The 24,378-nt window shown below is 42.7% G+C and overlaps 1 protein-coding gene across 1 annotated transcript in view; it reads left to right on the forward strand.

The window, feature by feature from the left end:
- Positions 1-24,378, forward strand: part of LOC134586836 (actin-like protein 6A) — a 45,779-nt gene that overhangs the window by 15,471 nt on the left and 5,930 nt on the right. Inside the window, exons 2-11 of the mRNA XM_063442702.1 lie at positions 2,841-2,917; positions 5,963-6,113; positions 7,537-7,637; positions 8,776-8,873; positions 15,742-15,836; positions 16,387-16,493; positions 16,609-16,698; positions 16,793-16,854; positions 17,355-17,469; positions 22,326-22,406. Coding sequence (XP_063298772.1) covers positions 2,841-2,917; positions 5,963-6,113; positions 7,537-7,637; positions 8,776-8,873; positions 15,742-15,836; positions 16,387-16,493; positions 16,609-16,698; positions 16,793-16,854; positions 17,355-17,469; positions 22,326-22,406 — 977 coding nt within the window. The remainder of the gene's footprint in view (positions 1-2,840; positions 2,918-5,962; positions 6,114-7,536; positions 7,638-8,775; positions 8,874-15,741; positions 15,837-16,386; positions 16,494-16,608; positions 16,699-16,792; positions 16,855-17,354; positions 17,470-22,325; positions 22,407-24,378) is intronic.

Genomic DNA, 24,378 nt, shown 5'->3' on the forward strand with positions numbered 1-24,378 from the left:
CCCTTCCCCCGCCCCGCCTTCTAAATACACACACACACACTCACTAACAGAAACACACACACACTTACAGACACACTCACACTCACTAACAGACACACACTAACAGACACACACTCACTAGCAGATACACACTCACACTAACAGACACACACACTAACAGACACACACTAACAGACATACACACACACACACACTAACAGACATACACACACTAACAGACATACACACACTAACAGACATACACACACACACACTAACAGACATACACACTAACAGACACACACACTAACAGACACACACTAACAGACATACACACACACACACACACACACTAACAGACATACACACACTAACAGACATACACACACTAACAGACATACACAGACACACACTAACAGACATACACAGACACACACACAAACAGACATACACAGACACACACACTAACAGACATACACAGACACACTAACAGACATACACACATACTCACTCACTCACTCACATATTTTTTTTTTTTTTTTCAATTTATGTTTTTTATTAGAATTGGATATTCATAATATAACTTTGTCATAATATGAGAGTAATACCAAGAATTAGGTAACATAAGATTATAACAATAATAAGAATTAGGTAGCACAGTATTATAGTGATGTCTCAGAGTTCACTATGCTGTAGTGTAACAGATATCAACATGACTATATCTACATTTAATGTCCGGTTACATTAACAAGTCGTCTGTTGGGGCTGTAATAGGTATATTTGAAGAGTAGGTGACGCTTAGGTGAGGTTTCAGGTGGTGACTGTTCTCGCGCTACTTGCGCCACAGCTGGTCAGCTATGCGGGATCCGAGGGTGTGTGTGCCGCCACTTAGTGGTGAGGCTTGTGAGTGTCTCTTGGGCATTTTCGCTATATACATGTTTTTCTTCGGACCCAGATTGCTTTTGGGCGTACTCTGCGCTGCGGTGTCATCTTCTTTGGATTCTGGCCCCCCGGGCTCCGGAAGGTGCAGCTGGTTGAGAAACTCCTTTTGGTCATCCATAGAAGTCAGGATGAGCGTCTGGTTTCCCCGTGGTACCTCCAGGGACCCGTCTGCTCCCCATCGGTATCTGACTCCTGCTCCTCGCAGTTGTTTGGCAGCTGGTGCAAGTTGCCTCCGTTCCGCAAGTGCTGCGAATGGTAGATCCCCATATAGGGCCACCGTGCTGCCTTCCATTTGCACAGTGCCCAGGTCTCTTGAGCGGGACATGATAGCGGCGCGGGTTGCCATGTCCTTTGTGACCACTATAGTGTCTCTAGTCGCGTTTTCCGGTGCCGTTGCCGCTTTCCGGATTCGAAACGCTGAAAGTATTGCGGCGGGGTCAGCGCCTCCTTTAAGGCCCATTGAAGACAATAGGCGATGTATATAGGGTATTAATGCCTCTCCTTCCACGTTTTCTGGAATCCCTCTGAGGCGTATGTTCCGCCTTCTGTGACGAGCTTCCATAGTGGTGACAGTCCGGGTTAGTTTCTGGACTTGTGAGGAGAGGGTCTGCAATGTGTCTTGGGAGTTCTGCATCTGGTGGTCTCTTGCATTTTCTCTAGTTTCCATTGCTGTGAGCCTTTGTTGGATGTCCCCCACCTCTTTCTGTGTGCTTAAAATATCTGCCCTCCACACTTCTCTCATTTCTTGTAAGAGATCCCTGATGTCTCTTTTCGTGACAGGGGATGATTCTGCCTCTGATTCTGTGTCAGGACATGGGGGCTCAGACTCTGCTGTATGTGAGGTAAGGCTTTCCCTATCGTCCTGGGAGTCTTCCTCTGCACTGCTAACTGCGGCCGCCATCTTGGCGGCTGCCTGTGGATTAGGCCTTGTAAATGATAGCCGGATATCGGCTAATTTGGGTGTCTCTGGCTGGCGGTTTTTCTTATTTTTGCGCCCCATTAGTGTCTCTAGTCGGGAGGCGTGTGTGTGGCCGATTTTGGGAGCTGGATGTCAGGTGAGTGCTTACTGTTTTGTCCGCTGATACGGAGCTCCACACACTTGCGTCTTGATCGCTCGGCAGCCGGCCACGCCCCCAACACTTTTTTTTTTTTATTTACCCCCCTCCTATTTCTCCCTGGTGGTCCAGTGGCTGCTGGGCTGCTGGGCGGGCGGCCGGCGAGGGAGCACTTCCTCTGAGCTGTCTGCTCAGCTCCCTCGCGTGCCGCAGAGTGAGGCTGGGAGGCGGAGCCGGAATATGACATCATATTCCAGCTCCCAGCCTCACTCTGCGGCGCGCGAGGGAGCTGAGCAGACAGCTCAGAGGAAGTGCTCCCTCGCCGGCCGCCCGCCAGCGCCGCCCTGCAGACCGCCCGCCCAGTGGGCATGTCAGTTAGCCGCAAGGCTAACAAGGCATTTGCCCTGGGCATTTGGGGGCGCCGTTTTTTGCCGCCCCCTGGAAAATGCCGCCCAAGGCAAATGCCTTGTTTGCCTCGCGGCTAATACGCCCCTGATAGACACCAAAACCACTATATTAAGCTGTAGGCGTTCTGGTGACTATAGTGTTCCTTTAAAGGATCTGCTACTAATGTCTTGGTGCCAGAAACCATGCGATATGTTCAGACGTCGTGTGGAGTTTATGCCTTAATGCATCAGATCTGTTTTGGAAGCACAAGGGGGACCCACACCATATTAGGCAGGTGGTTTATTGTGACTGATAAATGTGTTACATATAATCAGTTTACTAGATAAAACAGTGTATGTTAATATGCTTTTGTTATATGAATATATTATTAATTATTCCTGTATTTGGCCATTTTTTTTACTTTAAAATATATATATTTTTTTAAATAATCACAAATATTTTGCCTTTTTGTTGAAGATGAGATTAAAGCATTGGTCTTTGACATTGGCTCAAGTTCAGTGCGTGCTGGATATGCAGGAGAAGATGCCCCACAGGTAAGGAATATTTTTACAACATAATATTATGTTTATAGTTAATAATCTGTTGTTATTCTAAAGCCTATTGAAATAATACAATTAAAAAATGAAGTGCAATAAAAATATAAAATGATTATCTGTGTCCTGGGCAAGATTCTCTTAAAAAAAAATCTTGTACATGAGACGATGTTGTTTGTCCCTGTGGATGGGGTCTAATCTAGTTGGCAATATTCCATCTACCAGCTACCAACTTAGCATTGTTTGAAGTGGTACTCTGAGTATCATAATTATGTTATGTTACCCCGTCACCATTCTTCTGCTGTAATAACAGCAGCAATTTGAAAACATTTCTACACCTGTATGTAAATTATGTTCATATATGGCATGGGTGCAGATATAGAAGCACTTGTATAACCGGTGTATACATAACATCACATACGCTATAAGACACTTTTTTTATTGTTAAAAAGTGTTGTGCCATGAAAATGGTAGTTGGGGTGGCACTCAAAGGCCAATGACTGGTACAGCAAAACCACTGTAGCAAGCTCATGTTTCTATGTCTCTTTAATCGTTAAGCTTTAATTTCAGTGTCCCTTTAAGTTCAATGTCTTATTCTCTTATTGCACATGCATAGTTCACATCGCCTTTTAGGGGAACAATAACACAGTTACATAGATAAAGAAAGTGTCATGTGATGTACAATTCATGACTTATTATGGTAAGATTAAGCTATTGTTCATTTTACCTTGTAAAGCAAGTTCATGAGTTTTACAACTGCTGTTTGTGATAACAAGTTCCTTACTCACCCACATATCTTTAGTTCACTTTGCCCAAGTAGGAAAGCAAGATTGGATTTACAAATAAGTAGATGAAGAGGTTTAACTACCTACAAAGACAAGAATGAAAAACACCCAAATATATAAACAACTAGTGATGATGTGAATTGTGTTTAAAGTGTAATATGTCTAAGGAAGGAAGGAAGGAAGCATAACAGCAATTATTCTCAAATCTTCTAAATTGGCAAAATTTGCATCCACTTAGATCAAAGAGTCTGGAATCCCAAACAAACTGTAAATTGTCACAGCGTAACTCAAAAAAGTATTACGCACTGTATCAGTCCAAGAGAGATACACTTGTCAGTTTGATACCACAGCTCAGAATTATTTGAAAAAGTTGATTATAATCTTATATAATTGTAACTGATTTTGTTCATTAAACCATAAACTCAGATTAGATTTGGATCTGTCTTTCAAGTAGAATATGTATACTACAAATACCTTATTTGCAACACACATTTATTTATTTTTAGAGACATTATAGATACCAATTATAATTTTATTTTTTTTTATTATTTTTTTTATACCTAGCTAGAGATGAAATGCCAGTACCCGTGTACAATTGCTGTAAATTAGTAATTCGCTAGAGATAAAATAACACCAATAAATAGCTGTTAAGACTATAAAAAGCTCATTGTTTCCAGTGGTGTATGTGGATCAAGTTAAAACACATGAGCGTAAAGTGGCGGGGAGTAAAGAGAGAAGAGAAGGGAGAACAATAATCAACTTTCAATTATTAGTTGTCTGCTGCTTCCCATACCTGCCTAACATATGCTTTGAGGCAGTCCAATAAATTAATAGTTTAAATTCCCCGATTTTCTTCCGAAAGTGCTGCCTCTCAGGATGTTAGCTTTGACCTTGCAGTCCTTAACACTACTACAGTTTCTATGGACTCCTAGATATTTGCCATTTGGTATACCGCACTTGAAGGATTTAGGGTAAAAACTATCCCAGCATAGAAAACTGTTGGAGCCTTGAAGGCTCCTGTTTGTTTTTCTATAGAGTATGATAAAATGGATTTTCTGGTCATTGATGGAGATAGCTAGATCCAGAAAATTCATTGTTATTTAGAGCAACCACAACATTATTAAAATCCTCAAGAGTTCATAACCACATAATCAAAATGTCATCCTTATAGCAACTCCAGAGGAAAATTAAAGGTAGAAATTGTGCACTAGCTCCAGAGTGGACTAGTGTCTCTTCCCACCAACCCAGGTGAATGAAAAGTTATCCCCATTGCAATGCCCCTCACCTGGTGATAACATTTATCGTAGATAAGGATAAACTCAAGAAGGGTCACTGTGAGCTTTGTGTGTTCCATCATGTTTTGAGAAGTCCCTTCTCATATCGTAGAAGAGTACAGTGACTCAACATCAAACTACAAAGATGTGCTGCATCAGGTCCCCGCATATTCAAGAAAAGAGCCAAAGCCTGCTTAGTGTCCTGGTTGTAGAATAGCAGAGATTCTACGAAAGGTATGAGGATTCCATGCAGATAGGTGCTACCATTCAGATTCTGATACAATTGGGCAGTCTGACTGTTCAGTTAAGCTCTTATGGATTTTTGGCATGCAGCAGAAGGTTGCTATCTTAGGGTGATGATTAAGAATAAATTCATATTCGTCCCAATACAGCAACCCCTACTGCAGCCACAGTTCATGGCACTTATTTAGTTGGTTTACACTCATTATTAACAATATTTGCTTACAGATGTGTTTGTTACACCTTTTTTTTGTTTTTTTCATTGATTAGTCAGTTTAAGTCAGTTTTCAGTTTAATAATCTGTTTTTGGGGATTTAGTTGTTGATTGGATACGTTAGCTCCTGTTTACGCTCATTATGTATCACCAAAGAAAAAGGGGGTGCTTCATGTGGCGAGGCTTTATATTATTATTATTTATATAGCGTCATCAGATTCCGTAGCGCTGTACAATGGGATAATGTCCTATCCTGTTTCTGATTGGTTGTTGTTTTTGTTTATTTATCTTTGCTGCTATGGAGTTACAGTAAAGGAAAGTTAGCAAAATATTTGCCTCCTATCAGTATAAATATTAAGAGTATCTCTTCACTAAAGCAAGGGTAATCTTTAATTGTCAAGTATTCGCCAGTAATTTGCACATTGTAGCCCAAAATGATAAGAGTACATACTTTCAGCTCAGCTATTTTGGCCTTAATATTTGCATTTCCCAGGTACAATGTAGAGAATAAACCCTAAAGTATGTGTTGTAGGTAGACATTCCTTCGACAATCGGAGTGATTGCGGACAGGAAAGATGGTCGCACACCTAATGGCGATCAAAGCAAATATTATATAGATGCCAGCGCACTCAATGTACCAAAAGAAAACATGGAGGCCTACTCACCATTCAAAGATGGAATGAGTAAGTACAATTTTATTTATTCTATAATTTGATCTCAATATTTTGTTACACATGAATTTATTCAATATTGTAGGAACTGTTGGGAGCCTAGCAGACTTTGCATAAGAAAAGAATTGTTGGGCATTTCTGTATTTTATTGTGTTACAATCTATAATTACATTATAATTAATTAGGACTTATGGGGAAAGATATGAACCTTTGTATAGAATTTATTTTTAATCAGCAAGCTAAGTAAAGTAATCAATAATGCTGAAAAGGCGACAATTTAAAAATTTTTACAAAATGAATTGCAAAGAAACAATACCTTCAAGGTGTCTTGCTAAGTCAACCCTAAATAAGATCTGGGACATACAAACAGCTGCTTTCAGACGCCAGTAATTTGTTGAATTTAGTTAATGTTTTGCACAGTTAAAGTCTTACACAACCTCATATTAAACATCCCCGGTTCACTTTGAGAAATATCTAGCCAAAAAGCATCATGAAAACCTATAAGATATTAAAAAAAACAGGGCAAAGAAGCACTGCATAGTGTTGGTTGGCACAACATTTATCAACACATAAACATGTCCTGGAAAGCTCATTATTTAGTCATGGAAATAATCTTTACCTGGAGTAATCTGTCTAGCAAAGCTCTGTAACTGGATAAGAAGAAGGATATAAGAGAAGCCTTCAAGACCATGAAATGTTTGGTAACCTTGAAAGAATTGGACACACAGTTGAGATAAGGGAAACACTCTTATCAGGAGTGTTTGATTTGCTTGTGGAGGGCAGAAAACCACTGTAAAGACCAAATACCACCAAGTCAAATTTAGTAATTGTCAAAAGATTAATTAGTCTAGAAAGCCCAAAATTGAACATTTCGTCCCAGTAAAAAAAATATTGTATGGTGCTAAATTTGTGTCTTCAGTTACTAATCCCTGGAAATCATGATTACTCTGGATGTGTACCTAAATCAAAATGGACTTCTAACTCAAATACATGTGTTGTCATTATTATAGTCTTATTAAAAGCTTGCTGAAGTGCTATGGGACCTAATTAACCTCCATTTTTTTTTTTTTTATAAAAGTGTCGATTTCAGGAGAAATCAGAACTTTTATAAAAGTCCTTAGTTATACCCTCCTGACTCTTAATCAGACAGCTTGGAGGGTTTCCTGCTGCACCTGTTTTGAATGCCCATTTAAAATGGAATACAGTGCTTTGACAGATAGGGGAATCCTGGCGATCGCACCATGTATGCCCTAGTTCTCCAGGTTTCTCAATTAGAAGCATTGGATTGGAGTGGAGATGATTATTTGTGATGATCTCAGTCAGAAAGGCCATATTGTGCTTCATTCAGGTGAGGTTTCTGTAATAGAAATTATGAATGCCTTGAATTTTTCATTAAACACCTGTGTATAAACTAATAAGATGTTCCATGTTTTAGTTGAAGACTGGGATGGTTTTCAAACGATTCTTGACTATACATACAAGATGATTATCAAGTCTAAACCAAGATTATGCCCAACAGTGATGTCAGAAGTAGCAGTAAGTGTTTTTTTGTGTGCTATTTACTTGCTCTATATAATATAGCCTGGAGTAGGGTCTACCCACTTTCGATTCTCTCCTGTGCCATCTACAGTTTAAAAGGGAGTGGGCAAACCCAGCATTATCTATTACTTTTACCTACTGTGTAAAACTGTTTGTCCCTTTTTCTAGAAGAAAATAATATTTTACTTTGAGCAATTTTAATATGCTTTACATTTAATTTAGTTTTCATTTAAGGGTTCATTTCAGTGAAATCTTAATCTTATAACCAAGCAGAAACTGCAAAATATAACTGACACCCCCCATGTAGTAACGTTTCAGGGAGTGCCTGACTAAATGTGTTTAACTACTCACCTTTAAGAAATACGGTGCATTAATGGGGCACTATTTGCACGTCCATCGCTAGATGTAATATGTAGGTAAAGTTACAGTTAGCAATGCGATATTTCTTTTTCACGTTTTATTCGCAAAATTCTGCATTCATGAACCTGCAACACTTGCCCCCTGTTTGTTTATGTTCCGTAGAAATATGATGAAATTTGGGCCCCTTGGGTTAGATACCTTAGCTGTAAAACTCAAACCCCCCCACCCCCCATAGATAGCCACTTCTAGGTAGCAGCGCAATGTGGAAATGTTAGTAAGTAAGAGGAATTGTATGTTATTTTTTGTTTTTTTGTTTGATTGTGGATAATGTAGACAATGTATAAATGTATGAAATATGGTTCCACTAAAAATATGTATAATTATTTAATTTACTGTAATGCAATATAATGTACTGTACTTCAAATTTATATTTGAAAAAAACGTATATGGATGACATTTTTAAAACGAAAAATAAAAATTGATATGTTCCCCACCATCCCCTACCTACTGCCACTCACAAAACCTCGATTTATTAACTCCTAACCAATGAATCTCCCATTAGTCACATTACTAACTGAATTTTGTTAGGTATTTTCTCACACTTTCTGTTAGTATGAAGCTTAAATTACTTGGAACAAGATACTGAGCCTAGTTTTCGTTAACATCTTTCCTTAAATCTTCAGTCGATAACTCCTAGACCCCTTAGTAATGCAGTGACTGTTACATGATTATAAGGAAACAAATATGAATTTTGCTTTAACCTTTTCCTATTTAGTGGAATGCTCAAGACAAACGTGAAAAGCTAATGGAGCTGATGTTTGAGCATTATGAAGTTCCTGCATTCTTCCTTGGTAAAGGTCCATCTCTCGTAGCGTATCCTTTTTGGTGTTTTTGTGTAATTCATAACAACTAGTCTTTTTTAATGATAAGTTAGTTTATATGCAGATGTTATAGCACATTGATCAACTCAGCTCTTAACTTCATCTATGTGATCTTCCATCATGTCACTATATAAGCATGAACCTTATTTTAATAAGTGAGGAGCACCACCCCACATCCCACATGTCCCTTGGGCCAGCTCACCTCCTGTAGCGGTACTTACCCTCTCCAGGGGCCGGCCGGGGTCCTCTCTTCTCGCCGCGCGCGGTCCTGCTCCTGCACGAGCCGCGCGCGGCTCAGCCAACAAGATGATCAGTCAGGCGGGCAGTGACCGCGAGAAGCGGTCACGTGTCCCGCCCGACACTAAGAGCGCGCCGCGCGTCTCGGGCGCGCTCTTAAAGGGACAGTGGGAGACTAAATTAGAATCAGTCTCCCATTGGCCCCTGTCAGGCCACATTCCCCATACACTCACATTTTGGGGGCGTGGATATGACAGGGGCCAATCAAAGTGAACCTTAGGGTATTTATACTCACCTGTTTCCCTTGCTCCTTGCCCTATCGTGGTTTCTGTCCAGTTTCCCTTTAGTGCTTGTATCGTTCAGTTGGTTTTTTGGTGCTTGACCTTGGCTTTGTTCCTGACTCCGCTCTCTCTTTATCCTTGCTTGCTTATCCGCTATTTTGTCCTCTGTGTACCAGTCCTCGGCTTGTTCTACGTTACGCTGTCTCTCTGTTCCCTTGACCTCGGCTTGTTCTAGACTCTGTCTTGCTTTTTCTCGTCAAGTCCGGCCATTCTAAGGTCCGGTAAGACGAACCCTGGTTTCTTGTCTCCTGACTATCTGTACTATTCCTGCGTGTTGGGGTATATTACCGTGACATTACGATAGGGCCATGGACCCCGCAGGTTTAGGTCAACAGATGGCCACTCATGAGGCTAGATTCGCAGAACAGGATCACCGTATGGATCAAATGGCTCAAGCCATCCAGACACTGTTATCCAGATCAGCTCCGGTACCTGTACCTACGCCTCCTGTAAACCCTATACCGGACACAGCTAATATGCCTAATGCTTCTGCACATCTAACCCCGCCACCTAGGTATGGAGGGGACGCTAAGACATGTAGGGGATTCCTTAATCAAGTGGAATTCCACTTTGAAATGTACCCACGTTCATTTCCCACTGATAGATCTAAGGTGGGTTTTCTTATGCACCAGCTTACGGATAAGGCACTAGAATGGGCAAATCCTATTTGGGAGGCTAATGGGCCTATGGTACACGACTTCAATAGCTTCCTCACAGCGTTCCGTAGAACATTTGACACGACTAAAAGGTCAAAAAATGCCGCCAGGGCATTAATGAGAATAAAGCAAGGATCTAAATCTGTAGCCGATTATGCTATTCAGTTCCGGACCCTTGCCTCACAGGTAGATTGGACTAATAATGGGCTTACTACCGCGTTTATGGAAGGTCTGTCTGATACTATGTTGGATGAGGTAGCAGCTAAGGACCTCCCTGTACCCCTGGAGGACCTGATTGACTATCTTATCGATATAGATAACAGGATCCGTGACAGGTTATATACCAGGTCCAGAAATAGACATTTTGTTCCCTTTAACTCCCCTAGAGCTGAGACTCCCGAGGGATCTAAGGGTTCTGAGGAGGAACCTATGCAGTTAGGGGTTGCCAAACTTACTGACGCTGAAAAGCTTTATAGGAGAAAGGAGGGACTTTGTCTTTATTGTGGTAGGAGGGGTCATATGAGACAAGACTGTCCCGTGCGTCCGGGAAACTATCGCACCTAAGACCTTATAGAGGACTGGCCTTGGGTGTGACATCACAGTCCTCACATTTGCCTCTTAATAAACTACTTCTTCCTGTTTCCCTGCACCTTGATAATAACTGCATAGCAGGGAATATACTAGCCCTGGTTGATTCCGGAGCGGCCGAAAACTTTATTGATTTTGTCAAGGAGAATAACATACCCACCAGAGAGAAGGAGACACCCTTGGCCGTTGAGGCCATAGATGGTAGACCATTATGCTCTCCAGTTATCACACATGAAACTGTTCCACTACATATGTCTACAGGGGTGTTACACTCTGAGACCATTCGGTTTCAGATCATTACTTCTCCTTCCTCTCACCTCGTGTTAGGGTATCCTTGGTTACGTACTCATAATCCCACCATTGATTGGGAGTCAGGACAAATAGTTTCTTGGAGTGATTCTTGCCAAGAGTCTTGTATTGTTAAAGTCACCCCTTTGAATTCTACTAATATTCCTCCCGTGCCTACGGTCATACCTTCTCAGTACCTGTCTCTTAAATCTGTTTTTGATAAAAGGGAGGCTGAAAGATTGCCACCTCACAGGCCTTACGATTGTGCAATTAATTTGTTACCTGGTGCTATGCCTCCCAAAGGGAGAATATATCCTTTATCTCCTCAGGAGAATCTGGTTATGGAGGAATATATTAAGGAATCTCTAGAGAAGGGATTTATAAGAAGATCCTCTTCCCCGGCAGGGGCGGGTTTCTTCTTTGTATCTAAGAAAGATGGCGAATTAAGGCCTTGTATTGACTATAGGGGCCTAAATAAAATCACCGTCAAAAATGCGTACCCCATACCTTTGATCACAGAACTATTTGATAGGCTTAAACAGGCCACAGTTTTTACTAAATTGGACCTTAGGGGTGCTTACAATCTCATACGTATCAAAAAGGATCACGAGTGGAAGACCGCTTTCAATACCAGGAGTGGCCACTACGAGTACACTGTGATGCCCTTTGGTCTTTGTAACGCCCCAGCAGTTTTTCAGGAATTTATTAATGATGTCCTACGTCAATTTATACATACATTCGTTATAGTATACTTGGACGACATATTGATTTATTCTACTGATTTACAGACTCATCACATGCATGTTAAATTAGTGTTGAGAACTCTTCTGGTTAACGGTCTCTATTGCAAACTCGAAAAATGTTCATTTGATCAATCTGAAGTCCAATTCTTGGGTTATATAATCTCGGCCAAGGGTTTTCGTATGGATCCCAAGAAACTGTCTGCCATTATGGAATGGCCTCTACCCCAGGGGTTGAAAGCCATTCAGCGTTTTCTGGGGTTCTCTAATTATTATAGGCGTTTTATTAAAGGGTTTTCTGCCATTGTTGCGCCTATAACCAGAATGACCAAGAAGGATGGTAATACTCATGTCTGGAAACCAGAAGCACTCGAGGCCTTTGAATTCTTGAAGGCTACATTTGCCTCTGCTCCTGTTTTACAGCATCCTGTCCCTTCACTGCCCTTTATTCTTGAAGTTGATGCTTCTGAGATAGGGGTAGGTGCTATCTTGTCTCAAAGAGATTCACCTGAAAAGCCGTTACACCCTTGTGGCTTCTTTTCCAGACAGATGTCCAAAGCAGAGAGGAATTATGATGTAGGCAATCGTGAACTCCTTGCTATCATTTTGGCGCTCAAGGAATGGAGACATCTGCTAGAGGGTACTAGGGATCCCATCCTCATTTTAACGGATCACAAAAACCTCTCTTACCTTAGTGAAGCAAAAAGATTGTCTTCCAGGCAGGCCAGGTGGTCTCTGTTTTTGTCTCGTTTTAATTACATAATCACTTACAGACCGGGTGACCGTAATACTAAAGCTGACGCTCTGTCCAGACAATTCGAGACTACTGACAAACTCGAGGTCGATGTTACCCCTGTCATTCCGCCTGACAGAATAATAGCGACTACTGTTCTTTCCATTTCCTCTTCTCTCTTACAAGCTATTCAGGCTAAACAACACTTGGCTCCTGGGGAGAGGCCTGCTGATAAGCTATTCGTTGATATACCGGAGAGACGAGACATCTTGTCATTATATCATGACACTAGAACTGCTGGACACCCTGGTATTTCTAAGACATTCTCAGCAGTTTCTAGATATTTCTGGTGGGCTTCCTTGCGCAAGGACGTCACCGATTACGTTAATGCCTGTAGCACTTGTGCCAGTATGAAGTCCTCCCACAGAGTTCCTTGTGGGTTGTTACATCCGTTGCCCATACCCGAGAGACCGTGGTCCAATATATCCATGGATTTCATTGTTGAATTGCCTCCCTCTAATGGTAAAACTGTCATCCTAATGATTGTGGATCGTTTTTCTAAGATGGCTCATTTTGTGTCTCTTGTCAAATTACCATCATCCAGGGAACTTGCCTCTATCTTTGCCAGGGAGGTGTTTCGGTTGCATGGTATTCCCACTTCGATCGTGTCCGATAGGGGTAGCCAGTTTATCTCCAGATTCTGGAGATCGTTTTGTACAGAGATGGGTATCTCCCTCTCGTTTTCCTCAGCCTACCACCCCCAGTCTAAAGGAGCTGCTGAACGTGCCAACCAATCTCTAGAGCAGTATCTTCGTTGTTTCGTGTCCCACCATCAGAACAATTGGGCTGACCTTCTTCCTTGGGCTGAGTTTGCTCGTAATAATGCTGCTCATGAATCCTCCGCTAACAGCCCTTTTTACGTTGTTTATGGCCGGCATCCCGTGGTTCTTCCAGCTGCATTCTCCTTACAGGGCATGCCAGCTCTGGACGAACATTTGGCTAGTCTACGTAATACTTGGGAGCAGGTTCAGTGTTCTTTGGTGGCCTCAGCTGCTCGTCAGAAGGTTCAGGCAGACAAGCATCGCAGGGCGGCTCCATCCTATGCTGTGGGAGACCGGGTTTGGCTTTCTACTCGCAATATTCGTCTTCGTGTGCCTTCTATGAAGTTGGCCCCTCGTTTTATTGGTCCTTTTCGTATCTTGCATGTGGTTAATCTTGTCTCGTATGCATTGGTTCTTCCAAAAAATTTACGCATTCCTAACGTGTTTCATACCTCCTTGTTAAAACCCCTCCTGTGCAACCGTTATACTCGGCATGTCCCTCCTCCTCCTCCGGTTTCTGTGGAGGGCCATGAGGAGTTTGAAGTGGCGGCTGTAATTGACTCTCGTTTGCTTCGGGGTCGCCTCCAATATCTGGTACATTGGAAGGGCTATGGGCCTGAGGAACGCAGTTGGATTTCCGCTGACGCTGTTCACGCTCCTCGCCTTGTGCGTTCTTTCCACGCTCGTTTTCCTGCCAGGCCTGCTCCTCCCCGCCCGGTGGGCGTGTCTTCAGGGGGGGGTACTGTAGCGGTACTTACCCTCTCCAGGGGCCGGCCGGGGTCCTCTCTTCTCGCCGCGCGCGGTCCTGCTCCTGCACGAGCCGCGCGCGGCTCAGCCAACAAGATGATCAGTCAGGCGGGCAGTGACCGCGAGAAGCGGTCACGTGTCCCGCCCGACACTAAGAGCGCGCCGCGCGTCTCGGGCGCGCTCTTAAAGGGACAGTGGGAGACTAAATTAGAATCAGTCTCCCATTGGCCCCTGTCAGGCCACATTCCCCATACACTCACATTTTGGGGGCGTGGATATGACAGGGGCCAATCAAAGTGAACCTTAGGGTATTTATACTCACCTGTTTCCCTTGCTCCTTGCCCTATCGTGGTTTCTGTCCAGTTTCCCTTTAGTGCTTGTATCGTTCAGTTGGTTTTTTGGTGCTTGACCTTGGCTTTGTTCCTGACTCCGCTCTCTCTTTATCCTTGCTTGCTTATCCGCTATTTTGTCCTCTGTGTACCAGTCCTCGGCTTGTTCTACGTTACGCTGTCTCTCTGTTCCCTTGACCTCGGCTTGTTCTAGACTCTGTCTTGCTTTTTCTCGTCAAGTCCGGCCATTCTAAGGTCCGGTAAGACGAACCCTGGTTTCTTGTCTCCTGACTATCTGTACTATTCCTGCGTGTTGGGGTATATTACCGTGACACCTCCACTGAATGTGAATGTTGATTAGGGCTTGAAGACCAAAAAACTATCTATATCAGTGGAAGATTATTTTCTGGTGGGCAACATGTTAATGGGAAAAATAAATGTCTCTTTAATTTTGTAATAGATTTCAGTTTTGTAGGAATCCCCCTCCCCCATTTGTAGGTGTTTAGATGCTTACTGGAAAGCCTGTAGGCATGTAGAAAAAAATGAGGCAGGCTTCAAATCTGCCCTTTTACAGCATGTTTTGCACATGCCTAGTGTCCTCAATTCAGAGGTTTGGGAATTTTACAGAAGTCTACTTTTGACCGACCGCACACGAGGCTCCTGCCCAGAAATAGTTCCATGAGTTTAGGTTGTGCAGTCGGTCTATTTTGGAAAGTCTCAAAAACTAAAAAATGCATGAATTGTACCCCCTGGCTCATAGCAGTGATTGTTCCCCTAGTTCGTGGGAATTAAACTACCGAACAGCGCTCTCCTGGCGTTCGTATAATTTGACCGGTGTTCGGGAAGTTGAGTGTCCGATTTTAGTTCCAGACACTCGACGACCAAGTCCCGCTGCCTCCTTTCGTGCAAACGAGATGGCTGCTATTTTCTCCTGCACATGGCGTTCGACTATACGAACGGCGGCCACACAGGTAGAGCACTTAATTGACTGTTCTCTTTGAAGATAATGAGCCAGGGCGGTGGTCAGTGTTCGGTAGTTACAGCTGCCGAACCAATTAGAAATAAAAAGTCCCGAATAACATGGTAGTTTCATTACACCCACCATCTTAAAACTTAACCAGCTGCCACTGATCTATAGGCGCTCGCCTCCCCTGTGAATTAGATTCCTGAATTTACATAAAGTTAGTGGGGGAGTAGACCGACTAGCACCTAGGGCATCAGAACTAAAATCAGGTAAGTGAAAAAAAAAGCTTAAAAGTAGTTAACAGTATAGTGTTCCTTTAATTTTTTGCAGGTATTACTGTCTACAACACACATCATCTATGCAGTTATATAACAGATTATAAATACTATATTTTGCTCCTTAATTCTCTGGATTAGATTTGCGAATGGTCGCACCACAGGGCTTGTATTGGACAGCGGTTCTAAATATACAGCAGCTGTTCCTGTTCGGGATGGATATGTTATTCAGAAAGGTAAAACAAGCATTGTATCAATAACCTTCTAAAAGTATGTGCCATAAATCCTTCTCCCGAGATACACACAGGCTGGTCAATTTGTCAGTGCTTCTCATTGAAAATGAAAAAAATTGGGGGTATATAAGAGGAAAACACAAGTACAATGCACTTTCTTTGGGTGGGGGAGGGGAGGGTGGTGGGGAGGTAGGTCGCAACAGCATAGAACAAATGTATGGACTTGAGCCTTTTTTTCCAAAATAGATTACTATAGATTACTTCAAAGAATACTTTACAAAATTCCTCACAATAGGAATGTATTGTTCGACTTTGCAATATTTGGTCCTCCTGTGTCATCCTCTATCAAGTCCAGAAATTGATATATTAATGGGTTGTATCTTGGTAGACTAGACACATCTGTCTGTCTGTCTCTCTGTCTCTCTGTCTGTGTACGTTTAAAATGAAGGGAAAGGATGAATCTTGCTAATACTGACTACCATTGTGATGCTAGAGCATATTATTATAATTTACATACAAACTATTTCCATGCACATTTCTTCTTCTTGTGCAGGGATTGTGAAATCACCCCTGGCAGGCGACTTCATTACAGAACAATGCAGACATTTTTTTAAAGAAAGGAACATAGATATAATACCACCTTACATGATTGCGTCACAGGTACGTTAATTAAATATAAATCATGTTCTTCTATTTAATTGAGGTGTTAGTGTACCATATAAGCAGTGAAAAAACATACAAAATGACATGCTGTAATATTTTTTTGCATATTTAGGAGTCAGTGAGAGAAGGGGAACCCGCCATTTGGGAGCAAATAGCGCCACTTCCCCAGGTGACACAATCCTGGCATAATTATATGTGTGATGTAAGTAAAACATTGTTACAATGCTAGATATTTACACTTTGGAACTAGTTTGCCAGCGATGCATTATTCATGGGTTCTTTTCCATCTATTACAGGGTGTAATACAGGATTTTAAGGCCTCTGTTCTCCAGGTTTCAAAAACCAAATTTCATGAAAAGTAAGTTTGTTGTGTTCCTTTACGTAATCATCCAGTGCCCTTGCCTAGATTGAGCCTCTATTCATCCGTGTACTAGCCTCAGCTGGTCGTACACTGCAGCTCCCATGGATTTTAAGGCCTCTGTTCTCCAGGTTTCAAAAACCAAATTTCATGAAAAGTAAGTTTGTTGTGTTCCTTTACGTAATCATCCAGTGCCCTTGCCTAGTTTGAGCCTCTATTCATCCGTGTACTAGCCTCAGCTGGTCGTACACTGCAGCTTTACATATAAGAAATTGATAGCATGCAATTATGGGAATCCCTATGTATAAAGGACTCAGATTTGGCGCTGTTTTTCACTGTGCCCAGAGAAATACCAGCTGTTCCCCAGTAAGTTATAAGAGTCTGGCATGGCAGAAATCCTTTCAGGTTACGTATGTGTATGCATTTTGTTTGCACATTACCATCTCAAACAGCTGTTTCTGAGGACTCTAATGCAAACTATTCTTACTGAATCTCTTCAGGATAGCAGCTAAGGAACCAGATGTTCATTATCAGTTTCCCAATGGCTACAACTGTAAGTTTGGAACAGAGCGCCTTCAAATCCCCGAAGGACTGTTTGATCCCTCTAATGTAAAAGTAAGTTAAATTTAGACATCTGTGATCAAATGTGCCCTTCTTGGGATACAGTAATGCAGAAATGGTTCTAGCTAGCTAAAGTAATACAGTAGGGATTGTTAAAGTGGTTGGTGTGTAAATTATAGGGACACTGCAGGCACCCAGACAACTTCAGCTCATTGAAGTGGTTTGGGTGCTGTGTCCCTTTTGAACCTAGTGCTGCAATGTAAAACATTGCAGTTCCAGAGAACATTGCAGCACAAAGTCTGCCCTAGACAGCCACTGGGGGCGCTTCCAGAATTGTAATGGACTTTTGGTCTGTTATCTGACGCTGGACGTCCTCATGCTCTGCAGAGGGCGTAGGCAGAGGGATCGGTAGTGCCAGGAATATTCCTGGCACTACAGTATCCTTTTAAAGACCTCTTTAGGAAGGCTTAAAGTGTGTACATATATAAATTCACAACTACAAAAAGTCCAAGTTTTAATTGTAGCAATATATACATTTTGTAGCTGAAAATAATAGGTGTAATAATGTTTCTCTTTATCAAGACAAAAGCAGATGCTATTCTGGAACAAAATGTAAAAAAAAGAAGCAGTCACCATGGAAACCAACAGAATGTTTGACAACTTTTAGCACTTTGCACCCAAACTAGCACCTGTTTAGCCTTGATAAATCTCCTCCATAGACTCCTACGAGAAATTTTCTTTTTCCAATAAATTTTTACTGCGTCCAGCACCTGTGTAAAAGTTAATGACATTTTACAGCATTATATAACATATTTGACTAAATTCATATTTATCATGTACAGATTTAGTTTCACTTTTTTCTTAGTAACTTTCCTATGGAAACCCATACGTTGTTTGCGGCAGAATATGTTGACTCTTTATAAAGAAAAATATAAAATAACAGCAAACTGAGGTGGAAAGCACAACATTCTGCCAAGAAGTTTTCCCCGTTAATGTGTTACATAAATGTATAGATGGATAAACCTGGAGAAGATATATGAGAGAATAACAGAGTAAAAACCAAAAATGTTATCCTCATGGGAAATGTTTTTCATATCTTTCTTGGTTTGCTCACATACCTGCAGTCAGTTTAATCTCCTCTTACGTTATATTTTCACTTACAGGTTTATTCACTAAAGTGAGAATTGACTGGAAATTCAAATTTGAAATTTAAAGGTTCACTCCAGACCCCTAAACAACTTTAGCATGCTGAAAATCTCTATGTGTGAAGAATGTGTCCTCTTTTTTCATTTTGCAAAAAATGCAGATTTTAATAGAAATTGACACTTAAAAAAAATTAATCGGGTTACACCCCCTTGGCTTTCAAGCAGACAAGCTGTTACTTCCTGGTTTCGTTAGGTCAATGCAGCTGACCTAAAACGGCAGCTTTTGGTCAGAGCTCCTGACTTACAAAGACTTCTCATTGAGCTGCATTGGGAAGTCTGTGATTGGACAGCCACAGAAAATCTGGGTAGGGTTAGAAGGCGAGAGCTTGCAAAAGCAGCAAACAGGTTTTGCAAGCTGATTTTAGATTTACCCGCAATGAAAAAATACACAATTAAATGCATGCAAGTTTTCATTTGGCGTATATCTACTAAACAGTGATTTTTTAAAATGTATTTTGTATTTGGGCAGTGGAGTGTCCCTTTGAGGCCAAAATAGCTGAAATTGAAATTGCATAGTTTTCAGCTACCTTGGTTTACATTTGAAATCCTTTTTTGAATCACAGAAATTCTCACTTTATTGAAATACCCTTCCTGTAGTTAAACAATGCACCCAAACATCAACATGGGGAGCTTTTAAGATGCGTGCATGTTGTAAACTGTATTAAAAAATTGTGAAAAGTTCCTAATAGGATTTAAAAAAAAAAAATTCACCCATAAGTCATTCTCTAGCCATAGAGTTAAAGTGAGGTACCAACAATTTTACCTAAAGTCTACATTTAAAAAAGTGCATACATCTTTCAAATGTAAATCAGTAGGCGTGCGCAGCCTATTGCATTAGGGTGTGCACCCTCAAGCACAAGCACACGCGGCGTATATATATATATATATATATATGTATATGTATGTATATATATATACACATATATACACACACACAAAGCTGTGTGTGTGCTGTGTGAGGGTGCTGTTAGTGTGATGTGTGTGTGCTGGTAGTGTACTATGTGGGTGAGGGTGTTTGTGTGTGCGTGCTTGTGAGGGTGCTGTGAATGTACTGTGTGTCAGGGTGCTGTTTGTGTGTGTGTGTGTGTGCACTTGTGAGGGTGCTGTAAATGTACTGTGTGTCAGGGTGCTGTTTGTGTGTGTGTGTGTGTGCACTTGTGAGGGTGCTGTAAATGTACTGTGTGTCAGGGTGCTGTTTGTGTGTGAGGGTACTGGTAGTGTTTTGTGTGTGTGCTTGTTAGGGTCCTGTTTGTGCTGTATGTGTGTGTGGGTGCTGTATGTGTGTGTGGGTGCTGTATGTGTGTGTGGGTGCTGTATGTGTGTGGGTGCTGTGTGTCTGTGGGTGCTGTATGTGTGTAGGTGCTGTATGTCTGTGGGTGCTGTGTGTGCTGTGTATGTCTGTGGGTGTGCTGTGTATGTCTGTGGGTGTGCTGTGTATGTCTGTGGGGGTGCTGTGTATGTCTGTGGGTGCTGTGTATGTCTGTGGGTGCTGTGTGTGGGTGCTGTGTATGTCTGTGGGTGCTGTGTGTGTCTGTGGGTGCTGTGTGTGTCTGTGGGTGCTGTGTATGTCTGTGGGTGCTGTGTATGTCTGTGGGTGCTGTGTGTGTCTGTGGGTGCTGTGTGTGTCTGTGGGTGCTGTGTGTGGGTGCTGTGTATGTCTGTGGGTGCTGTGTATGTCTGTGGGTGCTGTGTATGTCTGTGGGTGCTGTGTGTGTCTGTGGGTGCTGTGTGTGTCTGTGGGTGCTGTGTGTGTCTGTGGGTGCTGTGTGTGTCTGTGGGTGCTGTGTATGTCTGTGGGTGCTGTGTATGTCTGTGGGTGCTGTGTATGTCTGTGGGTGCTGTGTATGTGTGTGTGTGTGCTGTGTATGTGTATGTGTGTGCTGTGTATGTGTGTATGTGTGTGGGTGATTGTGGGGGGTGGAGGTGGGGGTACATTACTAAATATCCCCCCTCCCTTCTTACTTTATGTGGGGAGGGGGGATTCTTATTCCTTGTCCCTGGTGGTCCAGTGGAGGTGGAGGCAGAGCAGTTATCCCCCCTCCCTTCTTACCTTATGCCTGGGAGGGGGGATCCTGCTGCTGCTGCCATCCCTGGTGGTCCAGAGGAGAGTGAACTCGAGCCCCGCAGGGCTAGAGTTCACTCACGCGAGATCTGAGCGTTGCCGCGGCAACGCTCAGATCTCGCGAGAGGAACCCGGCGGAGCTGCAGGTAATAGCTCCCCGGGTCCTCTCCTGCCTCCCTCACTGCCTGTGAGCCGGTGAGGGGAGGCTGAGAGCAGAGCCGGCGCTCGGATAGCGCCGGCTCTGCATGAGCCGGCAGGGGAGATCCTGATATCTCCCCTGCCGGTCTCAATGCATAGGCGTGCCGCGGGGATTAGGGTGTGCCCAGGCACACCCGGCACACCCCGTGCGCACGCCTATGTGTAAATCAGTAGGACAGATCCACTAAATCTCAATACCGAATCTCTAATGTGAAACTTGAGGTGCGCCCTTGCTGTTACAGAACAGTTCTCTGTGTCTGTTATTTCACAAACAATAGTTTAAACAAGCCAGCTTAACACACATAATACGTTTCACGCTACTTAGCACTCAGTCATTATGAGTAAACACTCTGGATCCCTAAAGCACTTTAGCTTGCTGAACAGCATTATGCGGGAGGAGTGTGTCCTCTTTTTTTTCTATTTTACAAAAAAATGTAAATTCCAATAGAAAATGGCACTTTTATAAATTACACCTATTTACACCCCTGGCTGACAGTCAGACAACTGTCATGTTGCTTCCTGGTTTATTTAGCTTAAAGGGAAACTCCAGTGCCAGGAAAACAATCTGTTTTCCTGGCACTGCAGGTCCCCTCTCCCTCCCACCCCCCAATCCCCGGTTACTGAAGGGGTGAAAACCCCTTCAGTAACTTACCTGAGGCAGCGACGATGTCCCTCATCGCTGCTTCCTCCTCTGCGCCGCTCCTCCTTCTGAATGCGCATGCGCATTAGCACTCCCCATAGGAAAGCATTGAAAATGCATTTCAATGCTTTCCTATGGGGAAATGAGCGACGCTGGAGGTCCTCACAAGGCGTGAGGACGTCCAGCAATGCTCTAGCACAGATTTCCTGTGCTAGGAACCAGGAAGTGCCCTCTAGTGGCTGACTAGTAGACAGCCACTAGAGGTGGAGTTAACCCTGCAAGGTAATTATTGCATATTTAAAAAAAAAAAAAAAAAAAACTGCAATAATTACACTTGCAGGGTTAAGAGTAGTGGGAGTTGGCACCCAGACCACTCCAATGGGCAGAAGTGGTCTGGGTGCCTGGATTGTCCCTTTAATGGAGCTAAACTCAACAGGCAGGCTATTGCCCAAAGCACCTGCCTTGCAAAGGCTGCTTATTGAGCTGCATTGAGAAGCCTGTGATTGGACAGCAACAGAAAGTATGGGCAGTGTTAGAAGGGGAGGGCATGTGAATGATAAATACAAGAGCTCTGTAGCTTTTGCAGACAGTTTTTATATATGTGCCCCAATGAAATAAAATGCATAACTAAATGCATGCATATTTTCATTTGAGATGTATCTACTAAACAGCAATTTCATTTTTTTTTTGTATTTGGGCAGTACAGTACAAAACATGTTAAATGTGTTAAATTGCACAGAATGAGATTAATGTGAATCCAAAATGAAATTTGTGATGTAATATTGACGTAGTCTTTCTGTTTTAGGGCCTGTCTGATAATAACATGCTCAGTCTCACCGATGTTGTGATACAAAGTATTGAACTGTGCGATGCCGATATTAAAAAGGTAAGGTATTGGCAAGTAGAGTCTATTTTATGTTCTAATTGTGCACATTTTGATGAACTTTTAGAATTCTAGTTGCTTCGAACAAAACCATTTAACATATTAAGCATAGGATTCATATGATTCTTATCTAATGCCTCTCAGGAGACTATACCTGAAAATGGTTACTGAGGAAAATGGCACATTTTAGAGTCAAATGAATTAAGAAAGAAAATCTAACAGCTATTTATTAGGGATGTGCATGGGCAAAAAATTCAGTTCGGTTTAGAAATTCAGGTAAGTAAAAAGATTTGTCTGCTTCGGGAATTCAGACCAATGGCATTCAGTTCAGCATTTCTGAACTACCGAACTTCGGCAATTCGGAACTTCGTAAGCATCCAAATGTCCGAATTGAATGAAACAAATTGCACATGTCTAGTAAGTGGTTGTGGTGGCAGTCCGGGTACTGGGAGCCCTATAGATGTCTAAGTGGTTGTGGTGTCAATCCTGGCACTGGGAGCACTACAGATGTGTAAGTGGTTGGGGTGGCAGTCCTGGCACTGGGAGGCAGAGCCCTATAGATGTGGTTGTGGTGGCAATCCTGGCACTGGGAGTACTACATATGTGTTAGTGGTTGTGGTGGCAGTCCAGGCACTGGGAGGTGGAAGCCCTATAGATGTGGTTGTGGTGGCAGTCTGGGCACTGGGAGCCCTATAGATGTGTAAGTGGTTGTGGTGGCAGTCCTGGCACTAGGAGCCCTATAGATGTGTAAGTGGTTGTGGTGGCAGTCCTGGCACTGGGAGACGGGAGCCCTATAGATTTGTAAGTGGTTGTGGTGGCAGTACAGGCCCTGGGAGCCCCCTGCCCATTAGAGCTGACTTTCACCCAATCTCCACTTCTTCAAAAAATCGTTGAAAATCTTTCCTTAGGAAAGCATATCAATTAAACTGTAAACAGTTTTCCCTCCCGCACCCTGATTCCTCTCCTGAAACTGTCATCAAAACAAAACACTAAGTCCTCAATGAATACTATCCTAGCAACCTACTTTTCTACCATGCCCTTACCTTTTGTGTCACTATACCCCCACTCCCTCTAGCATATAAGCTCATTGAGCAGGGTCCTCCATCCCTCTGTTCCTGTGCGTCTAACTTGCCTGGTTACAAATACGTGTCTGTTAGTCCACCCACTGTACAGCGCTACCGAACTTGTTGGTGCATTAAAAATAATAATAATAATAATAATAATAATAATGGTAGGGGATAAATGCAGTAGTGGCAGATTAGGGGCTGTAGTGGGGGTGTAAGAGCAGTATTGGGCAGATAGGGGGAATTAAAGGCTGTAGTGGAGGGTTAGGAGGTGTAGTGGTGGGTTAGGAGCTGTAGTTTTGGTTTATGAACAGTTTTGGAGGGTTACAGGCAGTCATAAAAAATTTAGAGGCTTTAGTGGAGATTAAGAGTAGTAGTGGGGGTTTATGAGCAGTATTGAGGGAACATAAGCAGAGTTACGGCTGCTGAAGAAGCCGGTAGGGAGATGAAAAGATCTCTGTATACTTTAGCTTTTTAGTTCTTCTCTCATCAGTCAGCCAGAAGGGCACTCGGGCAAGTGCTGAGAGGGAGAATCTGGTCTGTACTTCTAGGCCAAGTCCTCTACTCCTTCTGCTGTATTAGAGCAATGCTCTGACACATTTTTCAGGACTGGCGGGAAGGAGCTGTCTGCACCCAGTTTGGGTGCCCATGCTGTATTTCCCACCAGATCACCAGGCATCAGGATGGTCTCCTTTGTTTAATTGTTGTTTTTTTCAACTTTCCCCTCAGCCACTTATCTACCTCACTACATCCTTCAATCCCCTTCCTCCTACTGCCCCTAAACCACCACTTCTGTCTCTAAATCCTCACTAATGCTCCTAACCCCCCGCTTCTGCTCCAAGCTCTCTTTAGCTTCTATTTCCCAAACAAAGGCTTGTGCAGCTTATTTCATTAGGTTGTGCACTAGATGC

Source organism: Pelobates fuscus, chromosome 2 (genome assembly GCF_036172605.1).
Source record: "Pelobates fuscus isolate aPelFus1 chromosome 2, aPelFus1.pri, whole genome shotgun sequence".
Taxonomy (NCBI): Eukaryota; Metazoa; Chordata; class Amphibia; order Anura; family Pelobatidae; genus Pelobates; species Pelobates fuscus.